The 18,677-nt window shown below is 39.0% G+C and overlaps 1 protein-coding gene across 1 annotated transcript; it reads right to left on the reverse strand.

Moving 5' to 3' along the window:
* Window positions 1-745: 745 nt before the first annotated feature.
* On the reverse strand, window positions 746-16,836 carry TRM10 (tRNA (guanine(9)-N1)-methyltransferase-like protein). Its single transcript, XM_028220705.2, has 3 exons — window positions 16,144-16,836; window positions 4,133-4,492; window positions 746-1,465 (listed from the first exon to the last, which is right to left on the reverse strand). The coding sequence occupies exons 1-3, from the start codon at window positions 16,555-16,557 to the stop codon at window positions 1,262-1,264; spliced, it is 978 nt and encodes a 325-aa protein (XP_028076506.2). The 5' UTR covers window positions 16,558-16,836; the 3' UTR covers window positions 746-1,261.
* Window positions 16,837-18,677: the final 1,841 nt, after the last annotated feature.

Raw genomic sequence — 18,677 nt, forward strand, 5'->3', positions numbered from 1 at the left:
AATAAAGCTAAAGGAGTCACATGCTGAATAAAATCAAAATGGATAACCTTTTTTTTTTTGTTTTTTTTTTTTTTTTTTTTGAACATTGTTATGAGATACCTTATCTTTTAATTTTATGCATTTCAATTTTGAAATTGAATTCCACTCTTTGCCTATAAAAGGGTGTGGCTGCGTCTTATAGAAGTAGAGTCAAGAAACAGAGTCTTATAAGTGAGTAATAGTGTTTTCTCTATTTTTCTTGTAATCTCTATAATTTTCCAATATTCAATAAAAATTTTCCATTTCTATACACTGTCTACTGTCCTTTAATTTTTTGAAGGTTTGAGAGTAGTGATATAAGCAAAGCAAAGTAATACTCACCGAGAGTGAGAAATTATGCTTATTTGTCTACTCGTCGAAAGGCTTGAACATTCACAACAAACGAAGTAAGACAAACATGGAAAAGCAAAATATTAAAATAATTTTATAAATACTCAATATTTTTATTTTAATTGAAAATATTATTATTGTGAAAAATAAATCCACATCATATATAAAAAAATATTATGTTATTCCACATTATCACCACATCATGCCTTAAGAGTAGCCAAATTAGTGGAATATAGTATCCCCCCTATTTTTTATTTTTTTATTTTTTTATTTTTAAAAACAAATGCAATAAAATAAAAAATACTACAATTAATCAATTGACTTAATTTTTTCATGAATGATATGCATAGAAAGCCTACAAAATAAACGATTCAAATCATCAAAACAAAATTTGTAATAAACACTACAACCCCAAACATGACGATACAACTGCTTACAACTTATAAAACATAAACAACTTAACTAATCTTTAAAAAAAAAACTAATTCTCTTGCGAAAGGGTTTCTTTTAGGTTCTACTTCTGATTTAATTATCAACTTTCATCTTCAAAAACAGCTACACCAAAGAGGCAAATATGCAACCTAAAATCTCCTTCTAACACATAACCTTCCCTCTAGCCTGATTTTCAGCCAAGTAAAGTATCCATCGCAAAACGCACACTCCCCCATTGCCTAAGTTGACACAGTGCTAAAAGGGTTGGGGAGAAAAAAGGAAAAACAAGGACACTAACGAAGAAAGAAATCTCATGGCATAGTGTAAATATCGTTTTCTTTCCCCTTTAAAGCTATTGATCTACAGTTTTGTGAACACACATTGTTCATGGAAAAGAAAACCGGCTGGCTAGCAAAAATCTGATTCATGACTATAACTTTTTTCAAGTCCATGCAATCCTCTAGCAATGGGGAGGGGATTCAACAAACTTCCTTTTCCTCTCAAGTTGATCTTCATTTTCTTCTGGGTCTGAATCTCCTTTACATTCTTCTGAATCAGCTTCACATCTTTTCCTTTGAGGAATCACCTGAAAGAATGAAGTCTTCCAATCCCTTGTTTCCAAGAACTTGAGTAGTATTTCTATCACTTGATTCACGGTGAGGACCTGCACTCAAATGGGAAAAAATGCAAATATTGTGATTGGAAGCACAGATTTTTCATTTACAGATGATTTTAGATAAATCTCCAAGAACATAAACCTATTAAGCTCCGAATGTTAAATTTGTCATGAAAATAAGCGATCTTGCATTTTTTTTATTTTACTATGTTTTTGAACAAATTCACAAGTCTTACTAATAAAGGAACATAAAATGTTGGAGGCACTAAAGCTACTCTTGTATACTCAAAGGACATCATGGCACTATCTAAAACATATCATATTCATAACTGAAAATGGATTCACTCCAAAAAAATAATAACACCCAAAAATCTAAATTCATTACAAACAATTTGTATCTAAGTATGCAAAAGGCAACTGTCCACATCTATAATTCATATCGGTCAATTGGTTATCAATTTAAAGACAAACAAAAGAGAAATAAATATAATCACAATGGCAAGATGCTCTGAAAGGTAGAAAGAGAAAGACACTCATCCCATTCGAGAGCAAATCCATTTGGTGAAACATACATAAAAATATTGATAATGTTTTTGCATCATCTTGATGCTTTTCTAATAAAGTTTATTTATTTATCAAAAAAAAATATTGGCAATGTTTTCATTATATGTTGATTTAAACAGATTAAATAGTATCATAATTTATTGAGTGTTAGTCATTATGTTTCTAAATATTCTCAAGAACAGTGTGTCCAGATTCCAGCTACACTACAAAAGGACCCCCAATTTCATTTCTATCTTTTTCATTTCATTTCTTTTCTTTGGTAAGCCTGGGTGGTCCCTCTAAAACCATGGCTCAAATTGACTACGTAAGAACACACGAACTTGTAATTACAACTAAAACAGCAGTTTTGTGATTTTATGGAAAACATTTCTCATAAATCCCTTTCATTTCCATCTCAGTGGATTGGGTTTTGGCTGAAGTTCACAGAGAGCTCTCCTAAAATTAATCCATTCTTCAAGGCAAATCAATGCTAAGATTTGTGCAAAGTTCAACGTCAAGATGCCCAATCACAACGTATCCATCACCTCTCTTTAGGTGACATATCCATCTGTATAGATATTATGTATGTGAGGTGGTCGGTTGCAAACCTCTGGAATGATGAGCACTTCAATGGCCAGGGATTGCCGCAAGCAGCGGAAGAGAAGACCAAGGCAACCTTAGATGTAGAGAGAGTGGCAGTGAAAGACCGTGGACACCTGACTTATAGAGATATATGATTACTGTGTGTTAACTGCATGCATGGATACCCTTCTATAAGCTCAAGGTGTATTAGAGCCCAACTCACCTACAGATAGGTGCCAAGTTCTCTTTGACTCAACGAAGTGGTGGTGTCAAAGCCTATCGCTGCATCCTATGATTGAAGGCTATATTATATCATACAAGCTACAAATTTAGTCATGCTACCTTAGGGGGTCTATCATGGCATGGAAAAGATAAGAGTGTAAGATCAACGTCCTCTCTCTATGATTAGTCAAGGAAGAGTTGTCATCCTTGGGGAGCCAGCTGAGCAACTTGTTGAACCTGTGATCCTAACCTCCAATTAACAATCCTCTGATGATCCGAAGCCACTCCTCTCCCCCTCTTCTCTTGGTTTTGCTACATTCTACCATAGACTTGTTTGCTTGAGGTCCCTCACACCATTACCCTAAGAAGCACGGACACACGACACATACGACACAACACGGATTCGTGAACACGTAAATTTTTAAAAATGTAGGACACGACATATGGGAGACATGTGCAAAATATATAATTTTATATATTTCTTATATGTCATATAAGTATAAATAATTATTATATATCTTATCTATGATTCATTGTTATTAAAAGTGTGCCCAGGTGTGCACCTAGGCCCAAGCCCCATCCAGGCGTAAGGATTGTACCTTGCAGTGTTCCAGGCCAAGTAACTTCATAAATCACGCTTAAGACGTGCTACTGGCCCAAGGCTCAGGCCTTGAGGGCTTTTTTTGTTTTGTTTTGTTGCTTTGATTGGTTTTGTTCGAAATTTGACCATTGATTTAATATGGTGCAGTTACAACAGATCCCTACTCTTAAGTATACATGGCAATACATTGGGCATTTAGTCCCAAATCAACAATAGAAGAAAAATTAGCCCTAATTCCTAATCTCCAAAGAACTCTTTGCAGCTGCTGCCTACCTTCGTTATCCAATCCAGCAGCTCCAAAGGATGCAAGGATCCAGTTCGATGTATTTGCAAACACCAAGTTGTGAGAATCATATTTGTTCTTGGTCGAGTAGTGTTACATTGAATTTACTTATTGGCTGCTTAAACTTGAAGACAAGTTTCTTCAAGAGGGAGAGTACAATGTAGTAGAATAAATAGGATAAGTGTATGTTAAACAGACTATTTGCTGTAGTTTATAAATAGGTGATGTAATATTCCATTGTACCTAGCTGTTGATTAAAGAATATACATTGTGATTGGAGTAGAGCTTGGTTTCTCTCTCTAACCCTTAGGGGTTTTACCCCTAATTGGGGGCATTTATGTTCTCTCTCTCAATTTGATTCTTAATTTGCATTTGGATTGCATTATTTTTTCCCAAGAAATATATTCATTTCCTAACGTGCAAAATTTTGAAAATCGAACTTCCAATAGAAAAATAACAACGCAACTACCAAAACCAGCCATACCTGGGAGCTAGACATCTTCAGGTAGTCTCCTATGGGGAGTTTGGCAGTTCGAATTCCCTGCTCTTTTGCTTTCTCCATAGTTATCCCCTTCCAACGGTTCCGATCCACCAACCCACCAACAATGTATATTTTTGTTAGATCAAGTTCATCCAGAATATTTTCTGAGTCTGCTGTGAGATATACTAGATGTTCCTTACGATCTTGAAAAGCTTCAATATAGGATCGGTTCTCCTTCTCTATTATCCACTTATCAAACCCTGGGAGCCTTTTCAATTGGATCTCCATTTCTCCTTGGCAGCCAGTTAACCAGAGATGGCCAGGGGCAGTGCATCTTCCATTTACTGCATAGCAATACATAATCTGGATGTAACATTCACAATAATTAGCATTTTTGGAATTCAGCAAACAGGGTCATGCTAATTTTAGGGTGAGCGCTTCAAACTGAATCTCTAAAATCCAAGCAGAAAAATCATAAGATCCAAGAAAATGTCAAGTAATAAATTAACAAGCAATATAATAAAAATTTCTGTGTGTTAATTAATGGATATCATGAATTAGCACGGATGTGATGAATCAAATGGAACTTATTTTAGACACTATGAAAGGTGGGCCATGGCAGGGAACCACGACACAGCACTTGATGGGCCACAGTGAATAGAAAACCCAGTGCAAAGAAAAACGAATATAAAAGTTCCGTGATATCAATATCTACATGTGAAAAGAAGAAGAACAAGAAGAATAGGCTGAGGAGTGGAAGAACCAAAAAAACTGGCGTGGAGAACACAGCAGCAACGTCATACAATACAAGCTTACAATTATGAGATATTTCACAACCAAACAAATTTTTTCAAGGACATGTATGTAGTAGTTCGTAAAGAAATTAATTCAAAATGGAAATTCATGGCTCCTCCAGAGAAAATTTAGAACTTAAAAATGAATTACACAGAAGCAAGTAGGCCAAATTCTTCATTTTTTCATATTCATCAAAGATTCCTTAACTTTTCCATTAGGTATATATAATAAAAGCTCATCAGATTACCCAGTATTTGTGAGTGCTTCACAGATCTCGAAAAATATAGCAAATAATTCTAAAATAGAAGCAAAGTACCAAATCTTTTAAAACAATGGATGATATGATATTTAACGAATTAGAAGCAATTCTAAAATTATTTTATTGCCTTTTCATTGTTTGCCATATATTGTCTTTTCAACAGCATTTTCCGTATATATATGTAATCTGCATATTTCTCATATTTACCATCCATAACCCAAATCAATCTCAGAAAATGGCACCACCATCGCTGGAGCCATCCCCTAAGACCACGTTTGATTGGACAGATTAGATTAGATGGATTAGCATGCCTAGGACTGTTAGCCTTAGCCTATCAATTGCTTTGAATTGTGTATCATATCTCATGTTTGGATTGGCTTAGGATTACCATAAGGCATTGATACACTCCTATCAATTTTGCAATTTAATTAATTAGCCTGAACTTTTTCTCCTTAAACCTCCATTCTGTATCTACTCCCCGTCTCTCATATAGGGATACTCGATATACAGCTCCATTTGTTTGGAGCCATCCCCTAAACCACATTTTATTGGACCGATAAGATTAGGCGGGATTAGCATGCCTAGGACTGTTAGCCTTAGCCTATCAATCACTTTGAATTGTGTATCATATCTCATGTTTAAATTGGCTTAGGATTACCATAAGGCATGATATACTCCTATCTATCAATTTTGCAATTTAGGCCTAGTTTGGGAAGACTAAATAAGTGCACTTTTTGACTTTTTATGAAATATAGGTTGGGTTTGGGTTGGGTTTGAAGTGATGTGTTAGAGAGGTGATGTGACTTAAATAAGATGATGTGACTTAAATAGGATAGTAACTTTTTGACTTTTTGTCTTTTTGTCTTTTTTCAATCATGCCAAACTTGGCCTTAATTAATTAAGCCTGAACTTTTTCTCCCTAATCCTTCATTTTGTATCTACTCCCCGTCTCTCACATGGGGATACTCGATTACTGCTCTGTTTGTTTGGGTGAAAACTTTTTCTAGAAAATATTTTTGGCGGTGGTGGTGGTGGGACAAAGGTGGAAGTGTAGGTGGTGGGGTGACGGTGGCGGTGATGGCGATGGTGGCGATGGTGACAGTGGCCGTGATGATGGTGTTAAGGTCATGGAGGTGAGAGTGGTGGCGGTGGTGGTGACATTAGTAAAATTTTAATTCGAAAAACGTTTTTCATCTTTCAAAGGTGCCCAAATAGGCTTGTTTTCCACCATGAAAAATGTTTTCGTTGACTTTCATTTTCTATTGTACCAAACACCAGAAAATATGAATAACATTTTTCAGAAAATATTTTTTGCCCAAACAAATAGAGCATGTACGGATCACAATTTTCTTTGCCAAACATCATATTATACATTTTGTCGGATTATCAATCCAATTTAAGGCTATGGCCATCCAAACAAACACGGCCTAAATGTATATAAAGGACCTGGTTTTCGCTAAACCCAACTCACAAAACGATGCCAATTAAATCCAAACAAGCCATCAATTCAAATATTTGATCAAAACCACTAACCCAAATTGCAATATCCAACCAAAAAGTGATGTGTGAGTATTTACTACATTTTACCAAAAACGATGCCGTATTAAGCCCAAAAAAAAAAGAAAGTAAATTACGAATACAACTCCTTGCTTAAAATACAAATTACTGTGTGTTTTTGAAAAAATTACAAATAACCTTGTCAGAATTTTTTATACAACAAAAAAAAATTATTTAACAAATTAAAAGAAATTTTTAATTAATCTCCTATACAATAATTGATGATTTCTATACTCTTAGCAACAAAAATTGACTCTAACAGCAGTGCAACTAATAGTTGAAATGGCCAATTCATCCTCTTTGAAGATTGCTGGGCAAGCTCTTCATCAATCGTGCTTCTCCAACAACCTCTTCATCAAATCATACCACCTGTGGCGCTGCAGATTAGGCGGTGGCTTTTCACCGAGGCTTGTTCCACAAGTTCTAATATATTAAGAGGTGTGAATTGTTGTTTACTGCGTTGCTGCAAATTGTCTTGAGCTTTGTCAAAGAAACAGAAGAGGTATGCTCTTCTTTCATTTCCATTATCCAGTTGCCGTTAAATCCAATTCATTCTTCCATTGCCCTACGTAATCATTCTTAATCTTACTTCCATTCAATTCAAATTTTCTTTTAATCAATTAGTTTGTGTGTGATGATGTTGCTCTTTTTGTTGTTGGTAGTATATTTGTTGCTATTGTTTGGTCTATGCTTTTGTTGTTCTTATTTAAATTAACTGTTCATGACTTTGCGATTTTAGATGATGTTCTTCTTTTTGACACTAGTTAAAATCTGTGCCCACCAAGTGTTTGATCATATGTTCAAATGAGAAATTCATCAGAAAAATTTGTTCCCATTGGGAACTTTGTGACTAATAGTTGCTATTTCCTTATTTGTGTGATGATATTTGCTTTCTTTCCAAGTATTACAAATGTATTTCAGAGTATGAATTGTTGTAGTTGACATTATGGGTTGCAGTATGAACAGTGTCTTGCATTCCCTCCCTGAGTTATCCTATTTCCAGCTTTCAAATAATTTTGTTTGCATACAATCTTGAGAATGCCTTTTCCTAATTGTCAAAGCTATAATGTGGTCTTGCTTAGAGTTTTAGTATGTTATCCGAGCCAATAAGGAATTTCCTTGTCTATTGATTATCCAGATGCTCTTTCCCAAAGAAATTGTTTTTGGTGCATTATCTATGATTTTCCTTCAAATGATACAAAACAACCTTCTTACCCAAGTGCTGGACAGTCTTGGTGCGCTACTTTGTGAAATTAAACAAAATAATCTAACATAATGATGATGATAGGGATTGAATAAAAAAACCAATATCCAAAAATTAAATAAATTACAACAACAATAGAATTTTGTTAGCTTCTATAAATCAAAAAAAAAAATTAAGGAGCTGAGACGAAGAATCCTTTAAAAAAAAAAAAAAAATTGATTACTTAAGGAACTGCTGAAATCAGTTACACAACAAATCCATGAACAATGACATATGCACTAAAACACAAACTAAAGTTTGCTGTCCATCCCAAAAAAATCTGTAAACAAAAAAAAAAACAAAAAAAAATCATAACTTTCTATCCAATGCAACGAAACAAACCTATTGAAGTGTAAATCAGGGCATTTCTATTTGTAGTTAGGCCACTTGAGGAAACCATATGAAGAAATCAATTCAACAAAGCCTTTTCACTTGAAACAAGGCATGACTATATCCTGTAGTTGAAAAGATGTTTACCGAATTAAGCAGTTTTGAGAAGTATCCATGAAAGGTTTCATTATTGGTAATGGCTCATTTGGTTTATTAGATTATTTGGGCAGATTTAATCAGCTTCTTTGAATTCCCCTAACCAAGTCAGCGTATTTATTGTTGTTGTTTTACAACAAAATTATTGCTCCATTTCAAAGTCATCTCTTTTTGATGGTATAGATAATAAGGCAGTGGTTTCCACTCACTAATCAGAGAAAACAAACAATAAAAAAAAGAAAGAGAAAAACAGAGACATGTATTACAAATTAACAAGCATAAAGATCACACACACAAAATGAGACCTAAGACGATGATTATGTAACATAATCACAAACACAATCACAAGAAAAAGAAAAGAATAAAACAAGAAAATACCAAACAAGCACTGTATGAAATAGTTGACGAAAAATTTTCTTTTTTATTTGGGTGGTAGATTATGCTTAACATACAGTCTTTGATGAAATAGTTGAATCAATCAAAAGCTGCTCGCCATCCCCAACTCTGTCCCTTTCTCTCTCTCTCCCAATCTCCCTCTCTCTAAGAAGAATAAGAAGCAGCTTTCATTCTGCATTTATTCTTGCTTTCTCTCTCTCTGCATTTAATCTTGCTTTTTCTCTCTCTCTCTGCATTTAATTCTTGCTTTTTCTCACTCTTTCCCTTCTGGTTGGTTAGTTGTCTGTAACTTTTAGGTGTTAACATGATGTGGTTTTGTCAGTCTTCCCAGTTGTCCTATTTCCTCTTTAGATGAGATGAATCCATTTTGTCCTTTGAAAGCATTTGAATATTTGTATAAATGTTCTTACCTTTGTTTGAGATTATGACATATCAAACGTTTCAGAGACTTGACATCATTCCAAATATTACACCTTTGAGTTTCCATGTCACTCTTAAAGCAATTCTGTTTGCGTCTGCATAGCTAGCTAAAATTCTTACTCTTTTTTTTTTGTTGATAAATATGCGAACTTTATTAGAAAAACATCAAGAAGATGCAAAGAATACAAAAATCAGGCCCCTAACGAAAAACTAAGATAATAAATCCTTCACAAAATCTACAAAAGCCAAAACATTTGGATCAACCAACCCTGTAATCCAATTATATAACACTATAAGCAACCGTCTCTCCAACTAAGGAACTGAGTGCGACACCCCTTGGAAAACCTGCCTATTGCGCTGCAACCAAATAGGCCACATTAAACAGCAAGAAACTATCATCCAAGCTTTCCAACACCTCCACCCAACCCTACCCCCAGCCCAACTTTGTAAAACTGCCAACACCATGCCTGGCTGTACCCAACCAAGCCAAAAGTTGCAACAAGAAGTATCCACAACCTAGAAGCAACTGGGCAGTAAATAAGCAAATGATTTACCGACTCGGCATCTCCATAACACAGACAACACCAATTTACTGTAATATGCCCACGCCGCCTTAAATTATCAATGGTCAAAATACGGCCTAAAGTCGCCATCCAGACAAAACCTTGGAAAGCGTGCCTGAGACCCACACACATTTCCAAGGGAAGAGATCTGTAACAACAGGAACAAGCCCACCATAGAATGAAGACACAGAACACAGCCCTTTGGAACCTAGGCAAGTTCAAAACATTGAATCCTCCCCTACGCCCCCGCTTCGCAACCCATATAAGAAACCCAACAGGTCCACTAACTGATCCACCTCCCAATCTTGAACAGAACGGCGCAACCGGACATTCCAAACAATCTCCTGTCCCTGGCCACTCTGAACATCCCCCATTATGACCTCACAATCTTCTGCAATCCCAAAAATCAACAGGAACATCTGGTCTAAAGAAATATCACCACACCACCTGTCACGCCAGAAGCGCACTCCATCCCCCACTCCAACCTTCAACCGCACCCACCGCCAAAACTCCTCCCAACCCAACCAAATACCTTTCCAAACACCCCAACCATGAGTTAGCCCCACCCTTTCGGAACACCACCCCCCTCTACCCAAACCGTTCTTCGCCACAACCACCTTCCTCCATAAATGCTCCTTCTCTTCCACAAAACGCCACAACCACTTACCCAACAAAGCCAAGTTAAACAAGACCAACCGTCTAATCCCCAAACCCCTTATCTCCTTTGGAACACACCCGATCCCAAGCCACCAAATGGGAATAAAAAACCACCCCCTCAGCAGCCCATAAAAAGTCTCACTGCAGCTTCTCAATCTTCTTGGCCATTGCCATTGGAATCACATGAACAAACATAAAATAAGTCGAAATACCCGACAAGACACTCTTGATCAAGGTAAGCCTCCCTCATTTTAACAGGTATTGTCGCTTCGTGCCTTGAAGGAAGCTCCCAACGGAAGACCAAGATATGACACCGGCGTCGAAACCACTTTGCACCCCAAAATGGCTGCCAAAACTTGCAACCATGCCACCTCCCCAACCGGGATCAATTCAAACTTAGAAAGATTAACCCGCAAACCTAACACAGCCTCAAAACACAACAACACACATCGAAGATGTCCAATCTGATCTGCATCCGCATCACAAAATATAAGAGCATCATCTGCATAAAAAAGATGTGAAACCAACACTGACGTAGGGCCCGAACCCACCTCAAATCCCTACAACAGACCTCCATGAGCAGCCCTGGACAGCAAACGTCCCAAAGCCTCCATAACTAGAATAAACATCAGCGGGGATAAAGGATCTCCTTGCTGCAAATCTCAATAAGTAGGAAAGAATCCTGGTGGAGAACCATTGACCAAAACAGTCATCCGCATAGTTGAAATACAATAATGAATCCATCATCTCCAAGTAGCCCCAAAACCCATCATATCTAACACATACAACAAGAAACCCTAGTTAACATTGTCATAGGCCTTCTCAATAGCTAATTTGCAAATGACCCCCTCCTTCCCTTGCCTCAACCTCGAATCCACACACTCATTGGCTACCAAGACCGCATTCAAGATTTGCCTGCCACCTACAAAAACATTCTGAGACTCAGAAACCACCCCCTCCAGCACCCCTAGAAGCTAATTTTCCAGCACCTTTGCCAGCAACTTATACACACTCCCCAAAAGACTGATAGGTCGAAAGTCCCGAATATCCTCTGCCCCACCCTTCTTTAGGATCAGCACAATAAAAGTGGCATTCAAACTCTTCTCAAACTGTCCCGTCCAATGGAACTGCTCAAACATAGTCATAACATCCTCTTTGACCACACCCCAACAATGATGGAAAAAAGATATGGAGAAACCATCTGACCCAGGAGCCTTATCTCCAGGCATACTCCACAACGCTGCAAACACCTTTTCTTCCGTGAATGTCCTCTCCAACACAGAACAATCCTCCTCAAAGTTAGCATTAAACACAATCCCACCCAACCACAGCCTCCAAACATCCCCATTCAGTCGAAAAAGATGCTCATAGAAGCCCACTATAGCCCCCCTAATCTCCTTTGACAAGGAAAACTCCACCCCATTGACCTGTATCTTCCTCACCTGATTCACCCGTCGATGCGCATTAGCCATACAATAAAAGAACCTTGTGTTTCGATCTCCGTCCTTCAGCCATGAGCATCTAGATTTTTGGCGATAGCTGATTTCCTCCATACGAACCACTTACTCGAAGTCCCTACGAGCCACATCCTGACAAGCCATATCCTCTCCTGACAAGAGACCCACTTCCTCTTTCTCATCCGGCCCCTGTATAACTGCCAAGGCATTAGCTTTCTGAGTCTCGAGCCGTCCAAACACCTCTCTGTTCCACCGCTTTAAATCAGACTTTAGAAGCTTCAACTTCTGAGAGAGGCGGGAACTGGGATCTCCAAGCACCATATAACTGCCCCACCACCCTCGAACTGTCTCGCCAAACCCTTCTGCTTGAAGCCACATATTCTCAAATCGAAATGGCGTCAGTCCACTCCTAATCCCCCCACTATCCAATAAAACTGGCCAGTGATCAGAAACAGGCCGATGCATCCTCGATTGTGTCACCTGTGAGAAATGCTCCTCCTAATCTCTAGTAACCAGGAATCTATCTATACAAGACATCGCACTTCCCCTAGACCAAGTAAAACCACCCCCTATAACGGTAAATCCACCAAACCCAACTCATCAACAAACGAAGAGAAAGCCCGCATGGAGCCTGAAACTGATGTCGCCGCCTTCTTCTCCGTCATACAATGCACTGTAATAAAATCACCCCCCACACACAAAGAAACCTCCCATCAAAAAGCTACACAATGTAACTCCTCCCAAAAGCTGGCTTGATCCACCCCCCTCACAGGCCCATAAACCCCAGTGAAGGCCCAACGGTGATCATCCGAAATATTACGAAACAAACAAGATATTGAATAAGCCCCCATCTCCTCATCCTCCTTTTCCACCACCCGCCGATCCTAGCAAAGAAAAACACCCCCTGCCACCTCCACTGCTGGCAAAAAAGTCCAATCCACGAAACGCCCCCCAATAGCTCCCTGACAGTCTCTCCCCCAATGCACTTCAACTTTGTTTCCTGAATACACACCACATCCGCCTTAACACTTCTCAATAGAGCTTGAACCGAAACCCTCTTCTTCCTATCATTCAAACCACGCACATTCCAGGATAAGATTTTTAACTGCATGACAACAACAATTGTTCTCTGTGACCCTTTCTAACACCACGACTACCCATTTCATTATGCCAATCATAATTTATCGAACACTCCAATTTACACAGCTCCCTAGAATTCTTCGTATTTTGTCCTCCTGATGGCATCTCCTCCTTCAATGGAGTTCCTCCTCTCCAAGATTCTTCTATAGCCAAAAATAATTTTAGAGCCTCAACTTCATGACCCTCAAAAGAAACACCCAAGAGCTAACTAATCTCATTGATGTGAGGTAACACCCAGGCCGAGACCTCCTCAACCTGCGAAGAAACATCTCCCTAAAAATCCACCTCTGTCACAAAGTCAGCAAATTCCTCCCCTGGTACACTGCCTCTGTCTCAGTAATCACTACCTCTGGCCGAACCACCAAAGCCAACTCCTCTGTCGAATAGGCCGAACGACTTTTGTCTTCCACTTCTACCGTGGTCCCCTTCTGTCGACAATCCAACGCCTCCCGAAGGTGCTCGCCCTCTGTTGGCGACCCATATTGCCGCAAACTCCCCAAAACAGCAGTACCATCAGCCTATCAGAGATCAGGCGAAGACCACCCCACACACCCCACCAGTTCTCGCGTCACCGACATGGATCGTACCCCTCAATCAATCGACTGTCGAAGCCCAGACCCGTCATGCTACACCACCGACACAAAAGGATTCGTTGAGCTAATCTGGTTCAAATCGGTATGACTAGACCCATTGATCCACCAACCTAGCCTAGCTGGCCCAAAACATTAAGCCCATGTTCACCATATTTCCTTCTTTTATAGCCCAACAATGTTGACCCACAATTTGGCCCACAACAGTTTGGGCCGAAGGATTACCCAAAACATCAAACCCATTGGTCACCACTATACTACCTTCTATTATAGCCCAATAATCACATTTTGGCCCCCAACAGTTTGGGCCGATGGTTGGCCCAAGAAACCAGAACTCCCCCGATTGGGCCTCTCTCGAGTTGGGTTGGCCCGCTTACCCTTACCCCTAAATTCTCGCCCAAATCTGTGAAGATAATCACTCACCCTCAAATGGCACACTATATCCCCCTAATTACGCCTCAAATCACGGGGATCCCAAACAAGAACCATCGCCCACATGCAACCCTACCGGCGGCGCCACACTTCACCGACGGCCTGACCTCCACCCACACTGGAAGAGTGAATTGCCACGATCTCCATCAAACCAAAATGCATGGCAGAGTAGATTCAGAGCACCGTACTCTCAGCAGAATACAACCCAGATCAGTCGTTGACTTGTCTGCCACCATAAAGCCACCACACCGGTCGCCAATGTCACGGTACACCATTTCGCTGCGAAGATGTATAGGTAGGCCCATTACACGAAGCCAGACACTCTTCTTCGGAGCTGGCGTCTGACTGGAAGCACAAAAAGCCAAAGGCAACCACCAATCCAAGTTCAGATCGTTCCCCTCACGCCTCGCTGAGAGCACAAACAAGAAAGCCTAGTTCCCTAACAAACGTACCTCCACCTTGCCTGAAGACTGCCACCATCGATTGACCCATGCACACATAGCCCCCAAACCCACTCCCCCTACCGTACCCACCAAGATCTGTCCAGCAACCTGAACCACCCCACTTCAGTACAAGGTTTTACGAAGTCCTCGTCAGAAATGACCTTACCAGGTGAAGCTTCCAACGGTGCCTCCTTCACCATCGCTATCTTGCCCTTCAAACTAGCAAACCGTTTCACCCATCCATCCCCCATTTTGAATCCCTCCAAAACCAAGGCCAATCCCTCCCAACCATCCCCATAAACCGACATAGGAATGAAGACTTGCTCCCTTCGGACCCCCACAATCACCACTATTTGGACAAAAGACCCTCCGCCAGCTTCCCCACGAACCCACACTGCTAAACTCCATCTGCCTCCACTAAGGCAACCCAGATACCTCAGATGATCAAGTTCTTGCGATGCCATCCTTAATTTTGTCACAATCCAACATATTTCAAAACCAACCAAAACAACAGCCCGGCAGAGCCCCTGTCCTCTCTCCACAATCGACAGACTACAATGACCTACGGAATCCACCGACAACTCCTCTAACTTGAACATGCGACTGCTGAAGAAGAGGATTCGCCGGCGCAAGCCAATCTCTTTTGCCGCATGGAGCATCAGATAATCTTTTATCCCAAAGTTTTTTAGTGGACAACTCCCACAGGGATTCTAAACAAAGAGCAGCTAAAATTCTTACTTTTAGAGATTATGTGAAACATAAGGAAACTTACTCTACCACAAATCCACAAAAAATGAAACACAAAAACTGGGAAGAAAAAAAAAAAGAAGAGGAATTTAGGGATCTCTAGAAAGCTTTCGTTTTGGTGGTGAACTCATATACGTTGTATGGAAATTGTTTTGCACGTACTCCTGGTGGTGACTCTTGAATTCTTTTTCAATCGTTCGTATGCGGAACCCTCTTCTATCAATCGTTACAGAGCTTGAATTCAGGGAAAAGCCTTTTGCTTTCTCTTTCCCCCTTCTAGTATGTATCTCATTTGCTCATTCTTCTTAATTTAGTTTCATTCTCTTAATTTCTTTATCCATTTTTGCATCAATAAATGGATTATTTTTGTGTTTAAAAATTTTTGTTTCCTCTCCAGCCGAGACGCAACAATAACATTCTTTAGTAAGGTTTTGGAGAGAGTATTTTTTTTAGTTCGTTGCCCCAATTGTTGGAAGCATGCCAGGTATTCGATAAAATTCCTATGAGAACATTCCTTGACGAAATGCCTTGACGAAATGCTGTATTTCTTTTGGACCTTTTATTGGTGTATTTGTGAGGTACTCATCATCAACAACAAAAAATAAAATTTTTATATTGTTTCGTGCCCCATTCAATTGAAATGGAGAACAGAGCAACTTGCAAACCACAAAGCATGGTAAGTGATGTTGTAAATAGTTGTGAATAATGTTTTTTGTCCAGTTTTTTGTTGTACCCTTCACAGATCACTTGCTAGCAGTTTTTCCACAAAGCATCATATGATTGTTTTAGTAAAAAAAAACTAGGGCTAGAAGAGAGAGGCAAAGAAGACCTGTTGAACGAGGCTGTTGATCTCGGAAGGAGTCATGAGATGGGAAAATTGGAGATCGAGGACGATGTTCTGGCCATGTTGTTTGGCTGCGGAGAGCCTCTCGATCTTCTTGTCTCTCTCCTCCGACCTCTTCTCCATTCTCTCCTTCCTCATCCCCTTTCTCGACTCGATCACCTTCGACCTTTCTTCCTCCGTCAAGCTTCCCAGCATTTCGTCCCACTCCTTCCGCTTCCTCTCTGCTTCTCTCTTCCTCTGCTCTTTCATGGCCGCCTTCTTCTCTGCTTTCTTTGCTTCCCGTCTCTGTTGCTTTACCAGCTTCTTCTGCGCATTCTTCGATAGAGCTGCCGGAGGACTGCCTGAGTCATTGGCTTCATTTTCAACGGTTATTTCTTCATTTTCTTTAGTCTCCTCCATTCCACCGAGCCGCCTCTCTGTCTGTCTTCGTGCTCTGCGAGTTGAGTTAAATACTTCTGTGGCGGGTCTCGGCCTTGTTGGGGATCAATTTTGTAGTTGAATCATGCTTTGATTGCTCGAATTTCATCTTATCCTGAATGGTTTTAATTTTGGCTCAGTGATGGTTTAAATTTTGGCTCAGTGATCGTCTGAAATGTAGGTTGACACTTGCGGTCCAAAATGTGATAATTATAATCGACAAGGGTTGTGCCGGTCATTCAATCGATTATCAGATCATTCGGAGAAGCTCAATTCGAGTTAAGGCCCCGTTTGGAGACTATTTTTTTAGTTAAAAAGTCAAAAAGTTATTTTTTTAGTTAAAAAATTAGCAATTCATATCAAAAAGTCAAATATTCTCTTTTCTCTCTACTTTTTGCACATCTTTTCGTAATTAGCCAAAAAGTCATCCCAAACATATAAGTTTTTTTTACTTACTTTTTTAGCCAAATAGCCAAAAAGTTACTAAATTAGTCTGTTCCCAAACGAGGCCTAAGTTTAGGTTTTGACCATTGAGAATGATTGAAATTTCAACCGTAACAGACAGTTAAATTTTTTAATCGAAAAGAGTCATAAATGAAACATTTTGATTGGTAAGAATTATTAATGATTCTTTCTGGTCAGAGATCTCAATTGCCTAATCCAGTTCAACTTTCAACTGAATATAAATTAAATCCTTGACTTTTTTAGCTTAGTTAAAAGCATTGTGTTTGGAATGTTGATGGATATTTTTTTAAATTGATTTAATGATTATTTTAGAGAAAAGAAAATGATTATGAATTGGATGTTATATTTTATATTATTGGTTAAAATAGTCTATTTTATCTTTATTAACTAATTTATCCCCAAATTTACCTTCCAAATAAGCCCTAGGTTTGTTTTGTCTAGGGTGGGTTAAAAAGTTCTATTGGTTAACCATAAGGGTAGTTTTGTCCAATTTGGCTCCGTTATTTTACCAAGATAGGTTTAATAAAAGAGGGTTGCTATTAGCACCTACCTTGGCCCCCTCCATTTCTTTGAACCCTCATCCAGCAAAATGAATCCCCTATTTTCTCTTTGAACCCCCCACCTTAATACCAACTATATCCCTCATATTTTTTGACCTCTAACTTTTTTATGTAATTTTCTTACCACCGACAACCCAACCCCTCTGGCGACCTCCCAGCACCTCTTCCATCGACGACCACTCTTCCACAACCTTCGACCACCGCGATTCCTTTTTTCCAGAATTGGTCTCTCTATCTCTCTCTCTCTCTCACAGTAGATCTAAACTACGATCCATGGCGACGATCCAGTCCGTCTATGAACGACAGATCTTCAACAGTTGCAGCACTCCTACAATCGAGGTTTGATTCCAAACTCTTTTTCTTTGTCTGAACTTGATTTTTGATACAAATCTTCCCACAATTTGAGATCACCGACCCGAATCAATGATTAGATGATCATAAAAACTAATCATGCAGTGTATTTTTTGATTGTTTTTAGTTCGTATGATCAAATCTATGGATTCTCATTGTCGATGGAGATTGTGGTCTTCTTTTAGCCGAACCACTGGAAGAACTCAACTGGAGGAGCTATCATGGTTGGAGAGATTATGAGACCTGCAAAACCTTAACCCTAGATATGAGGAAGTGATTCGTGACAAAGGAAGGAGTAATGTGAGAGAGACAGAGGCCGCCAGCAGTAGTGGTAATGTTGATCGCCGGTGGAGATGGTAGTGAAAATGTTAGTGGATTAGGGTTTGGGAAATTAGAGTTAGGGTTTGGAAAATTAGGGTTAGAATATTAAGGATAAGAGTAAAAATATAACTTCATGTTTGGATAAAGTTGGAATTAAAAAAAAATAAAATAGATGGGGGTCCAAAGAAGAAAAGTAGGTGCTAATAACAGCACTCTTAATAAAATTATTATTACCATAAATTTGAATTTATGAATTATTAGTATGGTGATGATAAATTTATTATCATAATTTGTACTAATTGGACTTTTTTTTTTTTTTTTTTACCATAAATTTGAATTAATGAATTATTATTATGGTGATGAATAAGTTAAAGATCTCACACATATTCTTTGAAAAGATGGTTG

The sequence above is a fragment of the Camellia sinensis genome, chromosome 9 (assembly GCF_055761805.1).
Source record: "Camellia sinensis isolate YWXY chromosome 9, ASM5576180v1, whole genome shotgun sequence".
In the NCBI taxonomy this organism is placed as follows: Eukaryota; Viridiplantae; Streptophyta; class Magnoliopsida; order Ericales; family Theaceae; genus Camellia; species Camellia sinensis.

Coding starts and splice junctions, on each gene's coding strand:
- TRM10 (XM_028220705.2), bottom strand. CDS start 16,557: ATGGAGGAGACTAAAGAAAATGAAGAAATAACCGTTGAAAATGAAGCC. Junction 4,493..16,143: donor TCAACAGCCTCGTTCAACAG/GTCTTCTTTGCC, acceptor TGTTACATCCAG/ATTATGTATTGCTATGCAGT. Junction 1,466..4,132: donor TGAAGATGTCTAGCTCCCAG/GTATGGCTGGTT, acceptor ATTTGAGTGCAG/GTCCTCACCGTGAATCAAGT.